At 40.1% G+C, this 23,312-nt stretch overlaps 1 protein-coding gene across 22 annotated transcripts in view; it reads left to right on the top strand.

Moving 5' to 3' along the window:
* Positions 1–23,312, top strand: part of LOC126777874 (dihydropyrimidinase) — a 230,501-nt gene that overhangs the window by 5,637 nt on the left and 201,552 nt on the right. For all 22 annotated transcript variants that reach the window (XR_007670102.1, XM_050501154.1, XM_050501146.1 and 19 more), the window contains exons 3-7: positions 11,119–11,303; positions 11,730–11,806; positions 19,880–20,077; positions 21,254–21,400; positions 21,990–22,116. Coding sequence is in view for 21 of the 22 variants with exons in the window: in XM_050501154.1 (XP_050357111.1) it covers positions 11,119–11,303; positions 11,730–11,806; positions 19,880–20,077; positions 21,254–21,400; positions 21,990–22,116 (734 nt within the window). In the remaining variant the exon portion in view is untranslated. The remainder of the gene's footprint in view (positions 1–11,118; positions 11,304–11,729; positions 11,807–19,879; positions 20,078–21,253; positions 21,401–21,989; positions 22,117–23,312) is intronic.

Genomic DNA, 23,312 nt, shown 5'->3' with positions numbered 1-23,312 from the left:
AGTCAATGTTAGATGCCCCGCTAATGCAGCCGTTGATCCACGCGTGATATGCCGCCTGCTTAGATGATACAGCGTCGGCACATTCACGAGTGAACCAACGGTTACGCGTACCCCTATTGATGAGATCTGAGCTAGGAATGTAGTATTCCATTCCTAACATGATCTCATTAGCAACAGCAGCGGCACTAGCTGTCGGGTCATTCCCACTGAAGCAACGTTCCTTCCAAGGGACTGACGCATAGTAATCGCGCATACCGTCCCAATCTGCTGACTTATAGTGCCAAACGCGACGTTTGCATACCGTTGATGGCGGCAGCTTGGCCTGTGGCACTTTAGTAGATATAAGGCCGTGATCCGAAGAACCAACTATATAACATCACTCTATATAAACATACTCTAACTGTTGTAGCAGTAGTGAGGTTAATTGATGATATAACGGCTTTTTGCCTTATAAGATATATTGTAGTAATAAAATGAGATATAGTGTATCTTAGTATAGAGTTAAAAATAGTTTTAGAATGTGCGCCCATTTTTTAAAATTATTCCGACCATACATAGACACTGTAAGAGATACTCATTATCCCTTACATCGCCAATGCGCCACAAACCTGAAGAACTAATATGTTTTGTACCCTTGAGTCAGTAGTTACACTGTCTCACCCTTCCAGCTGAAATACAATAAAACTAAGCATGGCAGTAGAAAAAATGATGAGTGGGTGTGGTATGTACATATAAGCGGCTGTACGCCACCTATTCAATCCGTCACACCTCATGTATCTAGAGAGTCATTCTAATTTAGCCTAATTTGTTCCCTTTGTAGGGTTGACAAAATAATGTTTATAATAATAATACTATTTTTTATATCCACGATTTAATTTAAAAAAAAATGCCTGCCTCGATGGTCTAGTTGCTAGCTACAAGACCGCAGATACCAAAGTCCTGTGTTCAAAGTTGGCCCGATATAAAGTAGTTGGGCTTTTCTAACAAAAAATTTTCAATAGCAGCCCGGAATGCTTAACAGCCTCGGAAAGCATCAAATCATGTCCGACCTGGGAATTGAACCCAGGACCTCCGAGTCTGCGGCCTCATATCAAGCCACTAGACCAACGAGGCAGTCAAAGGGAATAGAATGTTTGCGCACATGCTTGGGCAACATAATATATCCTGCACAGTTGGCTAGTGTCCCCTGAGATTGGGCGCCGTGTATTATTTAATTTTGTCATCATTGCATATATATATATAAATATATGTTATAACGGAAAAAAATCATCTTAGTTATTTTTTTATTATGTCATGTATGTTATTAAACATTCTGTCAACCCTAGAGTGAGTCATAACGACCTGTCCTGTTTTCTGTCGAGCCCAAAAAGGTAATTAATTTCATTAATTTGTCGCAAAAATTTTAATAATAAATTAAAAGGGTATTATTTTACATAGTGGCACTTACAATGGTGTCTTTTTAAGAGCTGGAACTCAGAACACGTAGATTTTAATTAAAGATCATAGTTTCAAATCCGAAAAGCAGCTTTGTGGTGCTAAATTCAACCGCAATGGAAAATATCTCTTTTCATTTGAAATAGGACGGCAAAGGAGCAAATGGTTAATCTGATGGCCAATGTTGCTGTTCCGAGCCGCACACAGAAATTTGCACTGTAAAAAGAGGTTAACCACTCCTAAAGCAAAATTGCTAATTGCTCTTATTTCATTTTGTTTGGGTAAATCTAGTTCATAGTCAAAAATAAAATCAAATCAAAAACGTAAAACATTTTCTCGATATAAAAAAAATCAAGAAATGTCTTCGAATGTTTACATTTTTCTGATTTATACTCGTAATACCGTAATAATGGTTATTGGGACAAAAACTGGATAATTACTTAAGCTGAAAATCTTTCGACGATTGCCACCCATTCCAATATGTATGTGTATATATATATACACTTATATGTACATACTTACATACATACATACATATATTAGTTTTTTAAACCAGTCGCTGTGATGCCATAATAATGTTTTTTTTTCAATTAATCACTGTAAATAATATATAATAGAGTTCGGGGTAGAGGTATGTATATATGTTAGGACAAAAAAAATCTCGATAGAAAAAAATCACAAACTTGTACATGTAAGTATGTTATTACATATGTGTGTATATATGACGTTAGTTTGACGCGATGAGGTGTGAAAGCAGAACAAACAAACTCACTTTCACATCGACAGTAAGAATTATGTCTAAACTCTCAAGTAGGTAAGCGGACGGGCAAATGGTGTTGAGTGGTTACCATATACCATTGGCGAAGTAAGAAGTATTAACCGTTGCTTACATCGCCAACCTTGGGAACGAAGATGTTATGTCCCTTGTGCCTGTAGTAACACTGGCTCACTCATCCTTCAAACTGGAACGCAAGCCTACACCTAGGGCTATTAAATGGAATATAATCGTCTACTGCGCCCCTTGCTCTGCCCTGCGGCTTTACCCGCATTAAATTTATTTTATACATGGAATACTAAAGTATCCTAAAAACATAAATAAATATTTTAATATACTTTAAATTGTTATAACTTTGAAAGGCGACGAATTAATAAAAAATCTAAGCGGTACTTAAAACAATGCCACTAATAATCCAATATTATTGTATTTTTTACGGATCGGACATTAAAAACAGGAAGAAATAAAAATTAAAGATTATTTCGACTTTGTATAACCATGATAACTAACTTAAAATAACAACTATATAAAAATTATTTTAGCATTTTGTTCTATTCAATTAAAACATACAATTTGCATGCACGCCTTTGTACTTAGTTCATTCTTGTAGAACCTTTAAAAATGTCTTATTTCCGATATAATAAAGTGTTACATAAATAAATATTGTACTTATGGTTCCTTCTCCCTATAAGTCATGGTACAAATAACATGCCGTGACGTTCGTATTGCGTGATGCCCGAATTACGTCAATGAAGTTGAAGTACGGAATTATTCCTCGTTATAAAAACGGTAAAATATAAAGAAATTATGTTATGTTGATATTTATGTAAATTGGTGAAATAGAGAACTGAGGTCATTGTCGGTTCTTTGTTGTAATCTACATTCGGTCGTGATTGTTGTTTTCCAGTTATATGTACTGTAACATAACGACTCAACAGTGCTTATAAAACAATATATACAAAATTACAAAAAAAAAACACTACTATCCATTACTTATACAATTTACTGGTCCAGCCGAAACTTTACAACAGCGATTTATAAATATATATATGCATATAAGAACCGACTTGCCCATTTTGGATTTTGATTGTACTTTTGATAACACAGAAGTATTTACACCCACAAAATATTTCATACTCCTAGCGTAGTCTCATATTGGTAAACAAGCTCCCTTGGTACGGTTGTGTAATAAATATAACGATATCGTTTAATCAATTCCGGACATTGACATTTTTTGTGACTCTCCCTCAATCTTTAGAAATGAGTTACTTAATTATTATAAAATGCATGATTAGTTTTAATTAATACTTTTAATAATTTTTATTTATGACTTCGCCGATTGATTTTTTATTATAACAATGACATTATTTATTATTTAATTTTAACATTTTTTTTAATTACTGATTATTTCTTGTTAATTTTAATTTGAATTTGATTAGATGAATCTGGAAGTGCTATACTTGCAATTGACATGCATATTAGATATACTATTATTGTTTTATGAATTAATCTTTTCAATACTTTGTATGTATGTTGTAAGTGTGCTATTATAAAAAAAATTTAAAAAAAAATAACTGGAGCACTTTTCATGTTGGCTTTTGGAAGTTCAAAAACGTAATTTGATAGATCGAATATAATCCGTTGTCTTATATTAGTGTTTGCTTATTTAGAAGTTTTCCAACAGGTTATCTTAATAAGAAAATAATTTTTTTCGTATAGAAAGAAAGAGCCGAGATGGCCCAGTGGTAAGAACATGTGAATCTTAACCGATGATCGTGGGTTCAAACCCGGGCAAGCACCACTGAATTTTCATGTGCTTAATTTGTGTTTATAATTCATCTCGTGCTTTACGGTGAAGGAAAACATCGTGAGGAAACCTGCATGTGTCTAATTTCACTGAAATTCTGCCACATGTGTATTCCACCAACCCGCATTGGAGCAGCGTGGTGGAATAAGCTCCAAAGCTTCTCTTCAAAAAGAGGAGAGGAGGCCTTTAGCCCAGCAGTGGGACATTCACAGGCTGTTACGTTTACGTTTACGTATAGAATTTATTTTTTAACTTATAGATAAATTTCTGGTTCTCTCCTTTAGCGTGATAGCGCAAAATTTAGTAATTAGTTTATGCGGCGTAAACTGTCGTAAACAAATTAAATAATATCTGTATTTGTTAGACAAAATAACCAAATATACTAACGTCAACATACACTTGTACGGATGTACTATAAACGATGTAACGTATTGTATTGGTATTAAAATTAATTCGATATTTGCTAGTTATTTATAAAATAAATATAATTTACAGGCGAGTTACATTCATTGTACTATAAATTAGTACGTTGATGAGCCGGTTTGCGTGGTTGGTGGATGCTTGCCTTTCACGCCGAAGATTGTGGGTTCGATTCACCCAGGACAGATATTTGTGTTTACTGGTGGTAGGGCTTTGTGCAAGCTCGTCTGGGTAGGTACCACCCACTCATCAGATATTCTACCGCAAAACAGCAATACTTGATATTGTTGTGTTCCGGTTTGAAGGGTGAGTGAGCCAGTGTAATTACAGGCACAAGGGATATAAAATCTTAGTTCCCAAGGTTGGTGGCGCATTGGATATGTAAGCGATGGTTGACATTTCTTACAATGCCAATGTCTAAGAGCGTTGGTGACCACTTACCATCAGGTGGCCCATATGCTCGTCCGCCTTCCTATTCTATAAAAAAAAAAAAATTTGTGTGCATGAACATGTCTGTTTGTCCTGACTGGGTGTAATTATCTATATAAGTATTTATTTACAAAAGAAAAATAGTATATCAGTTGTCTGGTTTCCATAGTACAAGCTCTGTACAAGCTTAATTTGGGATCAGATGGCCGTGTGTGAAAAATGTCCAAAAAAAAAGTACTCATAGTAAATGAACATTTAAAAACTCTTTATCTTATCTTAATCATATCTTAAGAATAACAGCGTTTTAAATAAAATATCTGAAAACTTTATCTCAATAATTTACAATAATTACATCTCTACTTTGAAATAAACAATTTCTTTAATTCATGATGTCATTGTTTTTAATAAATATGATGTCGGGTTACACGCACACATAACATCAATGCACAATATATGTATATAAACGAGACATTACCGTTTTTTTTTTAATGTATAGGCCAGCGCTTGACTGTTATCACACCTGATGGAAAGTGAGATACAGACTAAGATGGAGCGCGCTTGCCTAGAAGATGCCTATTCACTCTAGACTTGAAGGTACCCATGTTGTAGGTGGTGGGGAAAACGGAGGTCGGGAGGGTATTCCAGACCTTGGCGGTGCGTATTAGAAACGAGGAAGCAAATCATTTCGTACGTGTCTTAAATACGTCAACTACGTACCGTAACATTTGTAAAAATCTAGACTATTGAACTATATCCTATTAATGGCGAGCGTTACTATGGCTTCAATGTATTTAGGATATGAAGGAGTTGATTTAATCGTAACTAACGACCATCGTATCTTAAACGTGTCCGCTTACATACATGCATTCGTATATACACACAAACATAAGCTCGGTAGCTCTTTTCTTCAGGCTGAACATTCATTACTGAAAAAAATATATAGCCCCCGTTACTTCTGAATAAATTAGCTTTTAAATGATATCTAGAAGTTCTTGTTATACGGAAATGATGTACATAGTGACGTAAACTTTATTTTATCTCGGGAAAATTAACATCATTATAACCTATCAATCTTCGGTTTTTGTAACAGCATGTGAATGTCCCACTGATGGGCTAAAGGCCTCCTCTCCTCTTTTTTGAGGAGAAGGTTTGGAGCTTATTCCACCACGCTGCTCCATCTTCGGTTATAGAACTTAAAACTATTGAAATGGTACATACGACCTTTTCGTATAAACGTTAAACGTATCCAGATACCTTGAACAAACATAGCGACTAACTCTTTGTGTAAATTGAATCGATTCGAAGATATTATAACATTCCGTATACAACAATATGTCTATCGTCTAAATTATACAATTGTTTATTCGTTTTAAAATTCCAAATACAATTTTAATCGGTATAATATTGTACATTATAAACATAACTTAGATAGACATAAGGCGCGATACACATGATGTTTTTTTTTTTTTTTTATAGAATAGGAAGGCGGACGAGCATATGGGTCACCTGATGCTAAGTGGTCACCAAACGCCCTTAGACATTGGCATTGTAAGAAATGTTAACCATCGCTTACATCACCAATGCGCCACCAACCTTGGGAACTAAGATGTTATGTCCCTTGTGCCTGTAATTACACTGGCTCACTCACCCTTCAAACCGGAACACAACAATACCAAGTACTGCTGTTTTGCGGTAGAATATCTGATGAATGGGTGGTACCTACCCAGACGAGCTTGCACAAAGCCCTACCACCAGTAGTCAGTTTATTTAATTTTATCCATTTACTCTAAAACTACTAATCAGATTGATAATGAACTAATATATTATTTTAGTTTTAAGTTTTACATAACAAAGGATGCCTACTTTTTTTTATTTATCCATTTAAAATATCAGTACAATATTGAACATAATGATAGCAGCTATAAAACCACTAAGATTTATACGTGCGCTACCAATAGTCTACACTACAAATTTATACATTTAAATACTATCATATATACGAGTACACAACATCGTGGAATAATGTTGTAAAATATGTAGCACACATTCAATTATAGGAGAGTTAAATTATAGGAGAACACATCAAGCACATTAAATGATGACTAAATACAATTTAAAAAAAATAAGAAGAAATGTTCTTGATAAATTCAAATAGATACTACAAAAAAGTTCTTATAAACTTTTGAAATGAAAATATAACCACAATTTTAATTTAACTTTCACAAAGTATTAATCCTTATTAAAATCGATTAAATAATAATTTTAATCTTGAAAATAAATATTGTCTTTTAAAGTTTTTGAATTCGAATCAATCGTTTTAGAAATATTACGAGATATAAATTCGTGATAAAATAGTGTAAGCTAGACTAGATCGAGTGTTTATAATTATATTATTGTTTAAAAGTTCGTAGTTACCCAAGCGAAGTTCGGGAGTATTAATACAGAACCTCAATACGGTATTGCATCTTATACGATTACGTATATTATCATTTTGTATTGGGGCGAAATATATAATCTTAAGATAAAATATTATTCATTGTGTGTGACGCACTTAAGGCCACATTTAACAAGCTATTGCGAACATACCTTAAACATACGGCTTCCGCTAACAAGTAAAATACCTTTGCAGATCTATTGAATAACAATACTGCACTAAGCGTTCGACCTGGAGTCCATTGTTTACTACCGAACACAACATGACAGTAATATATGGAATATGTGACAAGAATCCCTTTACAACGGTGCCTTGTAAGTTTTACATAATACGATACGATGAGTCCCTTACGTAACGTCTCGTTGGCGTAGGGCCTGCAAGTCTACGTCCTAGATTTTCAACAGCGTTGAGCCACTTAAAGTTAATTGAGAAATTTACTGTCAATAAATGTAATAGATTTTAATTGAGAGATGAAAAACTAAAGTCTCACGAATTTCTCAGTGCTAGTTGTGAAAAGAAATTAATAGCGTTTACACTTCCGTGCTTCCAAGAGCGCGTATAGTCTGCCTGTTTGTCTAGTAGCTGCAAAGTCCTAGATCCCACGGACGGGTCAAGCAGATAAGTTGCTATTGAGACTTCATTTCATTTTTCAAAATTCTTAGTAGAATTCGTAGTAGCGTACATACACACATAAGATACATATGAACGAAAATTTAAATAAATTACTCGTTGAAATAAAAAATGAATACGGAAATTCAAATAAATGTTGTCAGTAAAAAGGAGGATTTTATATATTCCATGTAAGGCTTGCGTACATTTTTGAGTAGGCCGGAGTCCCCTCACTACGGTAATTAAATTATAAAATGGTAATAATGAAAATACTTGCGGGAATTTAGTATCGGTTTATTCTATTTCCAATAGTCATTAATAAGTCAGACCGTTTTTATAAACTTTTTGTTAGGAGTGACGTCATATTTATCATAACATTTATAATAATTTTTAACAATCAAAATAAAACTTGTTGTAAAATATGTTGGATTTTAGTTCGATGAATAATATATATATATATATATATATATATTATTCATCGAACTAAATATAAATGACCGTCCTTATATATATATATATATATATAAGGACGGTCATTTATATGACATGATGGTACCCGGTAGCTGGTACAGTATTGTTTAACTAGGAAATAATTCTACCAATGAATGGATGTCTAAATTATGTGGCCAATTTTTTTTTAAATTAAACTCACCATTTTTTTAGGTTGAATAGTAAAATTAATTTCCAATTCTATCATCCATTTGATTTTTTTTCCTAAATTAATAATTGTATTCTCCTAATTAAGGGTTTCGTAAAAAATTCTCAGACGATACCTTAATCAGGTCGAGAAAAAATGTGCAAGTCATACTATAGGATTGATATTTACCAGGTAGCCGTACTATTTTTACGGTATATTTTCTTAAGAAATATTTCAAAATCATCTTATGATACCTATACTTACATGAAAGAAGTAATTTACCAAAATCATTTAAAGCTTTGATAAATTTAATAACAAATTACAAAGATATGTAAATTCTTATAATTTTTTTTTATTGTAGCCATAAATAGGCAAACAGACTTGAAAATGGGCCCTCTGATGGTAACTGCTTAACATCGCCAATGGACCACTAACCTTGGAAACTAAGATGTTTTATCCCGTATTCCTGTACTTACACTGCATCCCTCACCTTTCTAACCATAACTCATCAATACTGTTTAGTTGTAATAATGTCCTCCAGACATATTTCGGCCACGGCGGCCAATCTCACGAGAGATTAGCCAACTACGCAGGAGATATTATAGTGCACAAGTGTGTGCGCAAACACAGGTGCACTCTCTATTCCCTAACTCTCATAATCCGATGGGACGACAATCCGACACGACCGGAAAGAGTTTAGGCGCAGGATTAACGGCTTTACGTACTTTCCGAGGCACGGGAGTGTACACACTTCCAACTTCCACACTCCGGGACTAAGAATTTTCTGACAGAAAAACCCAATAACTTTAATTGGCCCGACCTGCGAATTGAACCCAGGACCTCCGGGTCTGCGGCCTTATATCAAGCGACTAGACCAACGAGACAGTTTGTTTAGTTGTAGAATATGTAACGAGTAGAGAAGTAAACTAATCAGTTATTTTAATAAATTGTACTATACATTTAAATTTGGAATGATTACAACAAAATATCGTTCGCGTTAAACTTATTTAACGAGGATGCAAAACGATATTCAAATATTTTCAAATTAAGAACATATTCGATATAATATTCATGCGCCACACAGGATGTAACTAATGCGGTAACAAGCACATCCGCACCACCATAACTGTCACTTCCTTAAATGGGTGCCAGTTATTATCATAGATTATAGACGCATGTCACTCGAGACCTGGCTTCAAGGAACAGATAACAGACAAAAATGTCATGTGCGGTAACATTAGATAGTCCACTGTATTTAATTCTTCATTTATTCGAATATCTGACATCTCGCTCTGATGAATTATAAAAATGGAATGTGAGAATGAATTTTTGCTTACAACTTTGTAAAATTAACCAAATGTCAAAAATAGATTCACTTAAATTTCGTAACATAAGACGCTATCGGAATCCCTAAAAATGTTTACCTCAGTACCTAGCAAAGCAATCGCAAGGCCGAAGAGATTTAGATTAAATATCGCAGTAAATCGACACTGATTCACGTTGATAGCTTCAACGACCTTTTGTTAAATATAAAATTATCAGGAAATAATTTCCTTACTTTATTATTCATTCATTCCATGATATATAATCGTTAAACTATTGATTTATTGCTCGTGAAAAACGTAACGTGTTTGATGCCAATTCTTTTTCTTTGATTGAAGACTCGTAGTGTTTTTAATTAGATATAATTGAAACGCTTATCATTGAAATCAATTAGTTAGAAATTTTAAACGAATTAAGGGTTTAACACACCTAAATTCTTCTAAGCTACAGCAAGAAAAGGATATTGGTACAGTTAATAGTCTGTATAAAGTAATCGCCTAAATTTGATATACGTGATATTATATTATACCACACATGTATGCACCACATGCACAGCATGCACACAAGCGTATGAAAATTCAGTGCTCAAACCCATCTTTACCAAGTTTCACGTGAGCTAGCCACTTGGCTCGGCTCTTCTGTATAAAAAACTTATTAAAAAGTCCGGGAACGATATATCACGATAAATCAAAACCCCGCATTCCTATATAACTTAAATAGATTCTATTAACCCCAATCAACACTCATATAATGGGTAAATCAAATTGTTTTGTGTCGTAAATAAAGGAGCGTTGAGTCAGCTTTATTGGCTTTATTACTATTAATTTTATTTTATAATAAAATAAATCTTTGCTATTTTGTTTCATTATTATACTAAGGGCAAACGGAGCACAATACTAGAGCCTGTGATCTGATTGCAACGAAATATACAAAAAAAAAAACAATAAACGCACAGTTATTTTACAGGTTCTTCTCAATTCTGTGATATTTCTAGCCAGAACCGTTCGTACCTTTTTTTTAAATAATTTTATCATATTGCTATTTATTTAAGTGTTCCAATTATTGAACTGCCGAGATTGCCTAGTGGTTAGAACGCGTGAATCTTAATCGATGATCGTGGGTTCAAACCAGGTAAGCACCACTAAATTTTCACGTGCTTAATTTATGTTTATAATTCATCTTGTGCTTGACGGTGAAGGAAAACACCGTGAGGAAACCTGCAAATTTATTAAAATATTTTTCTTATTCAGGGAAGTGGGACGCAACCTTATAATCCCTGGTGGTACCCGCACCATTGACGCCACCGGCTTGCTGGTGATGCCCGGTGGTATCGATCCCCACACCCACTTTGAACTGGAGATGATGGGAGCGAAGACTGCAGACGACTTCTACAAGGGTACTCGCGCTGCTGTCGCTGGTGGAACCACTACTGTCAGTAAGTAACTGGAATATTTTATTTTTAATTTTTTATCGCTAGAAACACGCGTTACGCGTTTCCCCCACGGAAATAGTGGAAGGTATGTGGGACTCGCAGTTGTCCAAGGCGTCAAATGCGCCCTGAACATCGGAATATCCACCAAAAAAACAAGTGGTACCCCCCCCCCCCGCCTTAACGAGGAGCGCCACGGGATCGCATGCTACCGTGATGAAGTGACTTTGCCTTGACAACTCTACTATAAATGAAAAAAAAAATTGCTGGTGATTATAAGTTTAGAATCCGCAACCTTCAGATAACATTCACACCCCTTTTTTTCATTACATTTACTCAAACCAAATCAAATGATCGAAAATATTTTTTTTAAATTATTACATTATTTCACTCTTATACTATTTATATTACATAAAAGAATATATTTTTCAGTTGACTATGTACTACCCCAGAAAGGGCAGTCATTGATTGAAGCATACAACCACTGGAGGCAAAAAGCTGATAATAAGGTAAATTGATTTATAACATTTCGTAGTTCCCATATCAACTTAACGTAGATACCAGCTCCAATAAGGTTTGGTGGGTACACATGTGTATTCATCATCATCCATCCGACACATGCAAGTTACCTCGAGATAATTTCCTTCACTGCAGAGCACATGAAATAAACACAAATTAAGCACTTAATTCAGTAGTGCTTGCTTCGATAACAACTCGATTAAGTCGCGTCATTGTGGCGTGAACGGCTTCAGTATTCTATTTATACACAGCCGATATTATCAAAATCTCAAATATATTCTATATTATAAAAATATTATTTTAATACACGAACTCTTATCATAGTATAAATTCTAGTGGAAAGTACTCTCTTGAGAAGAAGGCTTAAAAAAGATTTAAAAGATAAATTGAAAGCTACCACCGATTCGGAATGTATTTCACTGGTGGTAGAGCTTTGTGCAAGCTCGTCTGGGTAGGAACCACCCACTCCTCAGATATTCTACCGCAAAATAACGTCTTAGTTCCCAAGGTTGGTGGCGCATTGCCGATGTAAGCGATAGTTAACATTTCTTACGATGCCAATGTCTATGGGCGTTGAAGACCACTTACTATCAGGTGGCCCATATGCTCGACTGCCTTCCTATTCTATAAAAAATAAAAATGTAGAGTTTCTTGCCAAGTAAGCCGCCAAGAAACTTAGTAGTTACTCTTTTTCGTCAATCAACAATATTGTTACAATGATATAAAATAAATCGTTGAAAAACCACTTATACTTTTTATCATCTGTGAAATTTACTAATATTTATTTGAAAATAACTTTTTTAATTTCATTTTTAATAAATTGAACCTTTTTATAGAAAATATAATTGAAAAAATTCTCACTATAAATTGCTTATAAAACAAACATAAAAAAAGATTTCTGTCTGAATATTTATATAGTTTGCCGTTTTAACATTTATTATCAATGGTCCTCCTGGCTGGCCTAGGCCAGTCTGGGTACGGGCCTCGGGGTTGCCCCCCCTACCCGGGATGGTCCTCCCCGACGGTTCGACCGTCGTGTCGATTCTTTTAGGCCCATAGGGCCAGGGTCGTTGTGACCCAGTGGCTATCTTTCTTCAGTGGTAATCTTGTTCACTGGTTATGTCGTCCTACCGCGTCTCCAGATCGTCATCTTCCTCTTCACCGATGCCCGCATCGGCGCTGATGGTCGGCGACAGTAGGAGCTCACGAGGTAACGGACGCCCCTCAGGTGGTCTGGCATGAAGCGGTGCTATACCGTGGAGGTGTACGCTCGCACTGCTATCCGCCTTAGCAAATAGCGAGCGAGCGAGCTTGCGGACGAACTCCTCCACGGTGGGCGTCCTGGTGTCTCGATGAATGACGTCATTTCTGACGTACCTCGGAGCTCCTACAATCATACGCAGGCTTCGGTTCTGTTGGATCTGAATCCTCCGCTTCTGGTACGCTGAGCAGAGTGCGTACCAGGCGGGGGCCGCATACGTCAGGCGCGAGCGGACGTAAGCACCGTAGACCCTCAGTCTGGTATTCATAGGAAGCCGCGAAGTGAAGACGTTGTACAGCTTAGACCGGGCAGCCGCGGCATGACTCACCACCTTGTTAACGGTGGGAATCATGCGCAGCCTGCGGTCCAAGTGACACCCCAAGTAGCAGACTGAGGTCTGCCATTCCACGTCCTTGCCTCGAAAGGTGAGCCGACGCATCGGCTTATCAGCACCGACAAGCAGAGCGGCCGTCTTACCAACGTTGACAGCCATCCTCCACTTGTCTAGCCAATCTGGTATCAGATCCAACACACGTTGCATCCTGTTGATAGCGACGATCTGGTGGTAGGACGACGAGAAATATGCGCTGTCGTCCGCGTACAGGGCCAGCATCACATCCTCTTCACCCTCTCGCAGATGGTCGCGGAGGGTAGGGATGTCGTCCGTGTATACCGCGTATAGACGCGGTGACAGACAGCTACCCTGGGGTACTTCGGCTCGAATGGGGCGCGGTTGGGAATCCGCGCCTTCCACCGAGACATAAAAGCTTCAGCCTTCCAGAAACGACGCCACTACTCGCACATACGCGAGAGGCGCCGAGGTGTTCAGAAGCTTAGCCAGGAGTCCGGCATGCCACACCCGGTCGAAGGCCTTCTCCATGTCAAGAAAGACCCCGACGGTGGGATGTCCTTTGTTACGGTCACTGGCTAAGTGGCTAAGGACTCTCGCCAGCTGGAGCGTCGTTGAGTGGTCGCTGCGGAATCCGAACTGCTCCTCGCGCAGGGGCAGGTGAGGCGCGAGTCTCCGCAGCAACAGACGCTCGAACAGCTTGGCGATGTGCGAGAGTAGCGTGATAGGCCGATAGCTTGCCGGGAAGCGACGATCCTTCCCGGGTTTAGGGAGGGCGATGACCTTCCCTATCTTCCACGCCTCGGGGAAGTGTCCGGTCCGGAGTATCCCATTAAATGCACTCGCGAGCGCTACGAGGCAGTTGTTGGGTAGCTGCATCAGCGCGGCGTTGGTAATTCCGTCGGGGCCTGGCGCCTTCCTCTTCGGTAGACGGAAGACAGCCTTCCGCAGCTCGGACAGAGAGATAAAATCATCTCCCTGGAGCGGCGGGATTGGGGCCGACAGGAATACCTCCACTTGATTCTGGATTGCCGGGTGATGATGGACGACATCGGTTTTGGATAAGTCCGGTGGGTTGGGGGTAAATTGTCCCTCCAAATATTCCGCCAGGATCTCTGCTCTGTCGCTGGCGGAATATCTTCTGTTACCCGCTCGATCTAGTAGGAGCGGGTAGACAGGCGAGTCATGTCCGGTAAGTTGTTTGCAGAGGTGGTACAGCGTAGTGTCGTGCTCGGATGCTTGATCGATGGTGGCCTCCCAGTAGTCATCCTCGAGAGCCACGAGCGCACGCGACACTTCGATCTCGTTTCTTCCTCAGTTTCACTCAGAGCGAGCTCGGCAGCTGGTCCTGACGACTTCTCGGCGTGCTTCCTTGAGAGGTGGCTGCTTCTTTGGCTTTCTGGATCGCCTCAGAAATTTTAGAAGCAGCTCCTTCTACATCTTCAGTCGTCGCGATCGGGACCGTGAGCTCAAACTCCGAGAGCTCTGAGGAGTAGCGCCCCCAGTCGACCCGCAAACGTGGGGAGCGGGGCACTGTGAAGTCGCACTGGAGGGCGATTGTGACCACAATTGGTAGGTGTTGTGTGTTGAGGTCGTAGTTAACCTCAACATCGATGGGTGCGTCTAGTCGGTGGTGCAGCACGATGTCCAGGACGTCCGGCTGGTACATAGGGTTAGTCGGTATGTGGGTCGGCGCTCCTGGACCCAACACACCGTAACGCTGTCGTTCGCTATCCTCGAGCAGGTGCCTACCCGCCTGGGTGATGACGCGCGAGCCCCAAGCGTGGTGCTTCGCGTTCAGATCACCCACGATCAGTGTAGGCAGCGGCGAGTCGATAAGCGATTGGACATCGGTGCTTCAGAAAGTCTGTCCGGGTGGCTTGTAGGCGGCATACAGCAGAAGCTCCGTCTCACCAGCATGCACACGCACCCCCTGCGTAGGCTCACAAACGGTGCATGTGCAAGTTCTTCGTGTATGATGTCCCTCCTCACCAGGGCTGCAGTTCCTCTGAATGGGCAGCCCCGGGGAGAGACTTCATCTCGCCGATACACGAAGAAGTTCGGGATTCGGAGCTCGATTTCGGCCGAGAGCTTTGTCTCGCCCAGGAGGATTACATGAATATCCTGCGACTGGGCGAGTAGGGTCAGCTCCCGGACATGGCCTCGTATGCCGCCTGGGTTCCAGTATAATATTCTCAGCTGGAATTAAGCTTCGCAAGAGCGGCTATTCCAGCTGAGATGGCAGGTATAATGTCCTGGCCTTGTGTATAGGCGACCAGGATCGCTGTCAGTGCCTCCATGAAGACCCGGACGATGATGGTGGTGTCCGGGCCTTTCGCACTGGCCGAGGTTGTCATCTGCACAGGGGGAGGCGCTTCTTGCCACACCACCGGCCGCGTGGCGGCAGCTGGAGCGGACTTTGGCTCCGTCGCTGCCTTCCTGGGCTGCGGCGTCAATGCCGCCGCAGGCTCAGTCCTGGGTGGCCTAGCTGCCCTCTTCTTCTTCCTCCTCTTTTTGCTAGGCTTCCTTAACTGTTGGTCCCTGGCCGTCGGCTGGTTGGCTGGTGGCGCCAGAGTTGCTGGGGTCGCGAGCTTAGCTCGCTCCTCCGTGGCTTTCTTCGCAGGAGGTGGCCGTTTTGTTTGCTGATCGACTGCTATCGTCGCTCTAGGTTCTGCGACGATAGGGCGACCGATCATCTGCCTACCGGGGGGACACGCTCCTTGTCACCCTTTGGCTGTGCTCTTGGTCCGTTCGGGCGAGGGGCGGGCACGTTGATGCCCCTCCTTCTTGCCTCTTTCTTGAAGACCGGGCACCTCCGGTCCTTTGCTGTGTGCGCCTTGGCACAGTTTGCGCACGTTGGTGGTTCTGATATCGGCCTCGGGCAGTCCCGTGCCAGGTGTTCGCCGGCGCAACGAACACACCTTTGTTGTCTGTGGCAATTAGCCGAGGAGTGGCCAAATGCCTGGCAGCGGTGGCATTGAGGTGGGCTCTTCGCGCCTCTCCAGGCCTCGATCAGCAGGCCGGGCATGCACAGGAGCTCAGTTGTTTTGTATAAACTTTTTTTTTTTTATATATATTTGCCGGGAGGGCAAATGACTCTATTCCACCTGATGGTAAGTGGTAGTAGAGTCCAAACGCGACGACGGCCAGTACAGACGGGAAAAACGTTCTGCACTAGCCGCCTTCGCCTTGCCGCCCGCAAGATGCCTCTTCACGCCTCGTTTGAAGGAACCCGGGTTGTAAGAGGAGGGGAACACGTGAGCTGGTAAAGAATTCCATTTTTTGGAAGTGCGACAAAAAAAGGAGTTGCCAAATTTCTTTGTTCGCGATGGAATTGATGTCACAGTTAGGCGGTGACATCGAGAACCAGCTCGCGTGGACTTAAGAAGGAAGGGGGAAGCAGGAATTAGAGAGAATAATTCCTCAGAGCACTCGCCGTGATACAGTCGATAGAAAGCGCTCAGTGCTGCTATCTCGCGACGCAATTGTAAAGGTTCAAGGGTGTTTGTGACCTTTACTGTGAGAGAAAGTTGGAACAGGCGCGTTAACACAGGAGACAGCTCCGCTGCGCACTTCTTCAGCACTATGACTGGTATTCCATCGGGACCACTAGCTTTCCGTATATCAAGTGATTGCAGCTCCGCACGCACATCACGTTGCCTGATTTTAATGTCAGGCATCGTATGGCCACATGCAGGTATTGTAGGTGGCAGTGCACTACAATCATCGATAAATATATCACTTCTGAGCTCCTGCTCCTTCAGGTGCACCAGCTGGACGAAATAGGTGCACCCATGTCGACCTCTTCCGCCTGGGATCGCCTTCGCGCTCTGTGCAGGGAACCCTAGACTGCGCAGGGCGGCGATCACCTTTTCGGGGGGTGTATCGAGTGGCAGCCCCCTAATGTACACCTTGGTTGGCAGTTCCGCGGCTGGGCTATAGCAGAACCAGGATATTGTCTTGTCCTGGTTCATGGCCTCAGTAAAATGGCGCTGAATGACCCGGAACTCCTCCGCAGATCCGGGCAGGAAGCGCATTTCCTTTCCCAAAGGGCGTGCGTTCGGGGCGTGTCCAAGCTTGCTCTTCAGCACCTCAAAGTGCCTCGTCCAGTTCGGTAAGCGTTCCGCCGTAATCGGCGGGTAGCTGGAACGAGGCGTCGTTCTTGGGGCTGGTACCGGTGCAGGGGCCCGACTCCTGGGCGACGCTGGAGCGGCAGCGGCCGCCGCATAGGAGACCCCTGACGGCCCCGGTTGCGGTGATGTGGTACGGGATGCTGTCTTCTCCTCGACCGTCGATGGCAGGGCCGCGTAGCTCGTCGAGTCACGCGGCCAGATGTCTTGCGACCCCCCCTCCATCGGAGAGGGGGATCGCGGCGGTGGTAATTCCCTTGGCCGTCCTTCTTCGCTTGCTTCGCCCGTTGTAGGCGATGCCGCGCGCGATGAAGACGCCGAGTCCTGCGGCGATCCGTACGGCGGTGATGCGGGGGAGACGTCGGTCTTGGGGCGCTTGTCCTCCCCTTCTAAAGACTCCGCAGAAGAGTCCGGTCTCGGGCGCTTGGCTCCTTCCGTGCCTGCTGAAGACTCAGCTACAGTGGCAGCGAAGTCTGCTTCAGCAGCCCGATGAACGTCCTCTCCTCCGGTTTCTGCATGAATTATGCGAATACGTGGGGCGGCGGCGGGGGTGAGAGTGACAGGCACGGTCGAGTTGTCGAAGATGTCTCTTCGAACAACTGACCGCGCGATGCCGGACCTGCTTCGGCCACGCTTGCGTTGGTCTAAGGGGGGGGGGGGCGGCTCCCTCCCTTCAGACATGATGGTGGTGTCGGATTACTGCTCTTGTAGGATATGCACGGGCACCACGACCTCAGCGCGTGCAACCAAGCCAGGTGAGACCCCTAGGGGAGGCCCAGCTAAGCGCCCGCGAGCGGAAGTTCGGTCCGTGCACACCGGTAATTGTAGTCTTCAGCTGTCCGATGATGAACTGATCCTGCAGGATTTTTTGATTACCAAAAAAGTGCACAACTATCTCACCGAATACAATACGAGAATATTCAGAGAATACCCTCAATATATACATGTATATTCGAATGAAATATATTATGTATTTATATATATATTTATATAGTTTGCCGTTTTAACATTTCAGCAAGTTACGCATTTAGTTCGTACCCGCTACTCATAGATGGCGTTGGGTGTATTTTAAATCGCGCTATCGTTTGGTTGTTTCGGTTTAGTAGGGTGCCTGAGTGCTGTTTATTTAACTGCTGTCGTCATGAAAATGATTTATCTTGAAAGGGTGTTGACTGGCTAATAGTCTGGTCAAGACCCAAGAAACTAAATTAATACTATGCATGCGGTATCCCTCATGGTCGTGGATCTAAGTTATGATAATTGTTAACGATTATACGTAGCTGATAGACTTGGGACTCACGAGGTACATCGTGATACCTAGATGTCACAGTGATTGAAAAATAGGTATAAAGTAACGAGGTTTTATTTAAAACAAGTTGTTTTATTTATTTAAAATACTTTATCGAATAAATCATTTAATTGGTACAAAATGCGATTTGCGAATATAATGAAGCTAAGATAATATTTAATAAATTTAATAAAGTTTATGTTTTTATTTCCATAGAAGCCTTAGTGTAGGCGATGTTATATAGACTATAAGTATATTTAAATTACTAGCTATTCGGTACTCACTGGTAGTTCCTAGGCAAACGCGGTCTACTATAAAATCTTAAATAAAATGTCTCATTATTTTGAACATACTATACTTATCTATTCCAATCGGAGTAGGAATAAGCTATTATTTCAATACTTTAAGGGGAATCGAGTGAAAAACAAATCAATTCGTTCTGTTTGAAATCATATCACTTTTCACTCAATTAAAATGCATACCGTTTTAGTGACCGCTTTTCGAGTTTTCGAGTGTAATTCAAGTAATACTTTTGTATGTACGTGTTAACATGCATTTCCCCTAAACTAAGTAATTACTATTTAAATTAGTGAAAGTATATTCATTAATTACATAGTTGGTTTTATTGTTGACCGTTAAAAACATCCGCTTTTAAATTTTAGTTGTAACAGTAAAGCAGTTAACCTTTCGTTAATAAAATGTGGTCATGAAACTACGTGAGCCGTTCTAGAATATTCCGTTTATTTTAAGTTTGGAATGTCATAATATATTATGGACTAGCTATGAGTGAAACATATAAAACAAACACAAAATAAATATCAAAGATTCGGGCTTCAATTTCTCTAAATATCAATATAAAAATGATGAATCTACTATCGAGAACAATGAGCGAGTCAATTATTACATGGTTTAAAGATTACATAAATTAAAATTCCAATATTTCCAGAGCAGGGAATAGATAATGCTTAAAATGCCTATGGCTCACTGACCACTTATCGCTACCTCCTTACTTACCATCTTAAAATCTTCCTTCAGGTGTGCTGTGACTACGCTCTCCACGTCGGTGTCACCTGGTGGTCGCCATCGGTGAAGAAAGAAATGCAGCAGCTGGTTGCGGAGCATGGCATCAACTCGTTCAAGATGTTTATGGCTTACAAGGATGCCTGGATGCTGAATGATTACGAGCTCTGCCAGGTCATGGAGACCTGTGTCGAATTGAAGGCGTTGCCTCTAGTGAGTACAAATGAAGATATTATGTTTGATAGTACAGTACAGTACAGTACAGTAACAGCTTGTTAATCTCCCATTGCTGGGCTAAGGCCTCCTCTCCCTTTTGAGGAGAAGGTTTGGAGCTTATTTCACCACGCTGCGCCAAGCTGCGAGTTGGTTGAATACACATGTGCAGAATTTCAATGAAATTAAACACATGCAGGTTTCCTCACGATTTTTTCCTTCATCGTCAAGCACGAGATGAATTATAAACACAAATTAAGCACATGAACATTCAGTGGTGCTTGCCCGGGCTTGAACCCACGATCATCGGTTAAGATTCACGCGTTCTAACCACTAGGCTATCTCGGCTTTTTTGTTTCGTGTGATAACTATAGCCAAATTGTATTTGAGTTGAGAATTAACTAAAATATATTTATTTATAAAGTTGCTCAAAAATCTTCTTGTCTAAAATTATTGGTTACTTTTTAAGGAATCTTCTTAATATATATATTGTTTTAAATAATCAGATTTATATGGTCTGTTTCAACCACAAGAGTAGTAAAAAAAAACAACAGACATTAAATTTACGCGATATTTGGTCGAGAATAATCTTTGTTTTCATCATTCATTCGTTAATTCGATGTTGATATCGAAACTATAGAAGTAAAATTAACATGGATATAAGTAGTTCAATGATGGATTGAAGTAATTAATTAAAATATATTAATCAAGAGCAAATTGCATTAAATTTGTAAATCTAATGTTTGTTTATCTTGAGCAGTTCTCAGATTGGAGCAGACTATATAGTTCACGGTAGCATGCGAAAGCGATCCCGTGGCGCTCCTTTTTAAGACGGAAAGGGTACTGCTGGTTTTTTAATGAGTATTCCGATGTTCGGGGCGCACTCGGCGCTTTACACACCGGCAAGCCCCACATCCTCCCCCCCACCACTGTACCCGTGGGGGAAACGTGTACCACGTTTTTTTCAGTGTTAAAAAAAGGCTATAGTTAAGTTAACATAACACGAGTATAATGCCCATATATTCGCATGAAAATCTTTCATAGGGCATTTTATTAACGTGATTTTATAAACTTAGAATGCATTATTAAATCATAAAGTCATTTAACTTTTATCATAATATCATCATTACATTGCGTTTAAAACACTCTGTATAAAAATCGACGTCATAATTGCAGATTCACGCTGAAAACGGCAGTATAATAGCTCGCAATACTGAGAAGCTGCTGGCTGCGGGAGTGACCGGCCCCGAGGGTCATGCGTTGTCCAGGGATGAGGAAGTTGAGGCTGAGGCTGTCAACAGAGCTTGTGTCATCGCTAACCAGGTAAAACTATTAATATATACATACAAATACCAATCAGGGTTCGAACAGAAACCTGTGTACCTGCTATAACACGCACTTGTGCTCTCTTCCTGTTCCTGTCGAGTCTGCCATCCCATCAGATTATGAGAGTAAAGAAATAAAGAGTGAGCCTGTGTTTATCACATACATACTTGTATGCATTATAATATGTCCTGCGCAGTAGGCCATACTATTTTGAGTCAGTACATTATATTTGTTGTATAAAACGGTAACAGCCCGCTAATGTCCCACTGCTGCCTCCTCTCCCTTTTGAGGAGAAAGTTTGGAGCTTATTTCACCACGCTGCTCCAACACGGGTTGATAGAATACACATGTGGCATTATTTCAATGAAATTAGACACATGCAGGTTTGTTCACGATGTTTTACTACACCGTCAGTGGTGAAGGAATTTTTTAATATTTAGGCAAGAATTGATGTTTACTAAAAATATTAGAAACAAATTTTATTGGGAGGTATATCATTCAAAAGACAACACAATAAAATATTACAGTCAGCAAAACAACGTATGTCTCTAAAAATAAATAAATCTAAATTTTCTGTATTTTTCAGATGAACTCTCCGCTCTACATAGTACATATGATGTCAAAGAGCGCTGTCCAAGCTCTCCGTCTCGCTAGGACTCGGCAGAAGCAGCCGTTGATCGGTGAAACCCTGGCCGCTACCATTGGTACTGATGGTATGTACACCACAAAGTTATTATCAAAAAATCTTAAGGAGTAGAAGGGTCCTTAGCTTTTAAAATAACTTTTTTTTGTTTTAAATCGTATGTAGATATTTTTTATCTGTTATAATAGCTTAGACACATTAGCGGTCTTACTTATATAGCGGATATTTAGTCCCAGTGATTTCTCTCTTTCTCTCATCATTGATTTGACATTTTAAAGAATATAACAGCATCGTTTAACTAATCACACCCCTAAACAATATTAATTTATAGCTAAATCCGTAATTGTATTCAATCATTTTGTTAAATAATTGTTTAAGTTTTTTCATCATATAACACGGTAATAAAAAAAATCATAAAAGAATCTTTTTAAATATAAATATTATCATTAAATTATAAAATTTTCTTATGAATAATATAGGACGGTCTTAGGCTGCTTGTTCGAGGTAATAACGAAACTAATTCAACTGTTTTTGTTAACTCATTTAATTGGTAGTTTGGTTCTTGTGTTGTATATTATTAACTTACTTCAAGTTACGCAACCCCCTCAAAGAATGAAAGCATTGTCATTAAAAATAGATACGGTGAATCTCGTTGAACTTAATGTAAACAAACTCTAAATATAAATAATTTGTATTGTTTTAAGGGTGAGTAAGCCAAAGTAATAACATGCTAGGGCAGTGTTTCCCAACGTGGGGCCCACGCTCCACAGGGCGATTTGATATTTAAGGGGGCAATTTAAAAAAGGACTTGACACGAATTTAACCCTTTCGTAAATCATTTATAGTGATTTACTCATTAAAAAAGAAATCGACTTGATATAACACAACGTTGAGAGACGTGGAGACTTGAGATTAAAGATAAGTAACTTGGAATCTAACTTAAAATCTCTGTGCAGCAAGGATCAAGGGCAAGGATCGCACTAAATGAAAATAGAAAAAATTAATATTAAAATTATTTTGAATTTCATTTTTACATTATATGTTTTGAAATTTTACTTACGATGTTTTGATAACAATTTCATCGTGATTTCTTCCTAAAACTTATCATTTATATTTCTTAAGGGAACAAAACAATTTTTAAATGTTAAAAATTATGTATTAGGGGCATAAAAATTTTAGAAATGTTAAGGTTGTACATGGCCTAAAAAAGGTTAGAAAACACGGGTCTAGGGACATAGAATCAATGTCTGGAGGAAGGCGTCTACT

The sequence above is a fragment of the Nymphalis io genome, chromosome 24, assembly GCF_905147045.1.
Source record: "Nymphalis io chromosome 24, ilAglIoxx1.1, whole genome shotgun sequence".
Classification (NCBI taxonomy): domain Eukaryota; kingdom Metazoa; phylum Arthropoda; class Insecta; order Lepidoptera; family Nymphalidae; genus Nymphalis; species Nymphalis io.
This window is presented reverse-complemented; position numbering and strand designations above follow the sequence as displayed.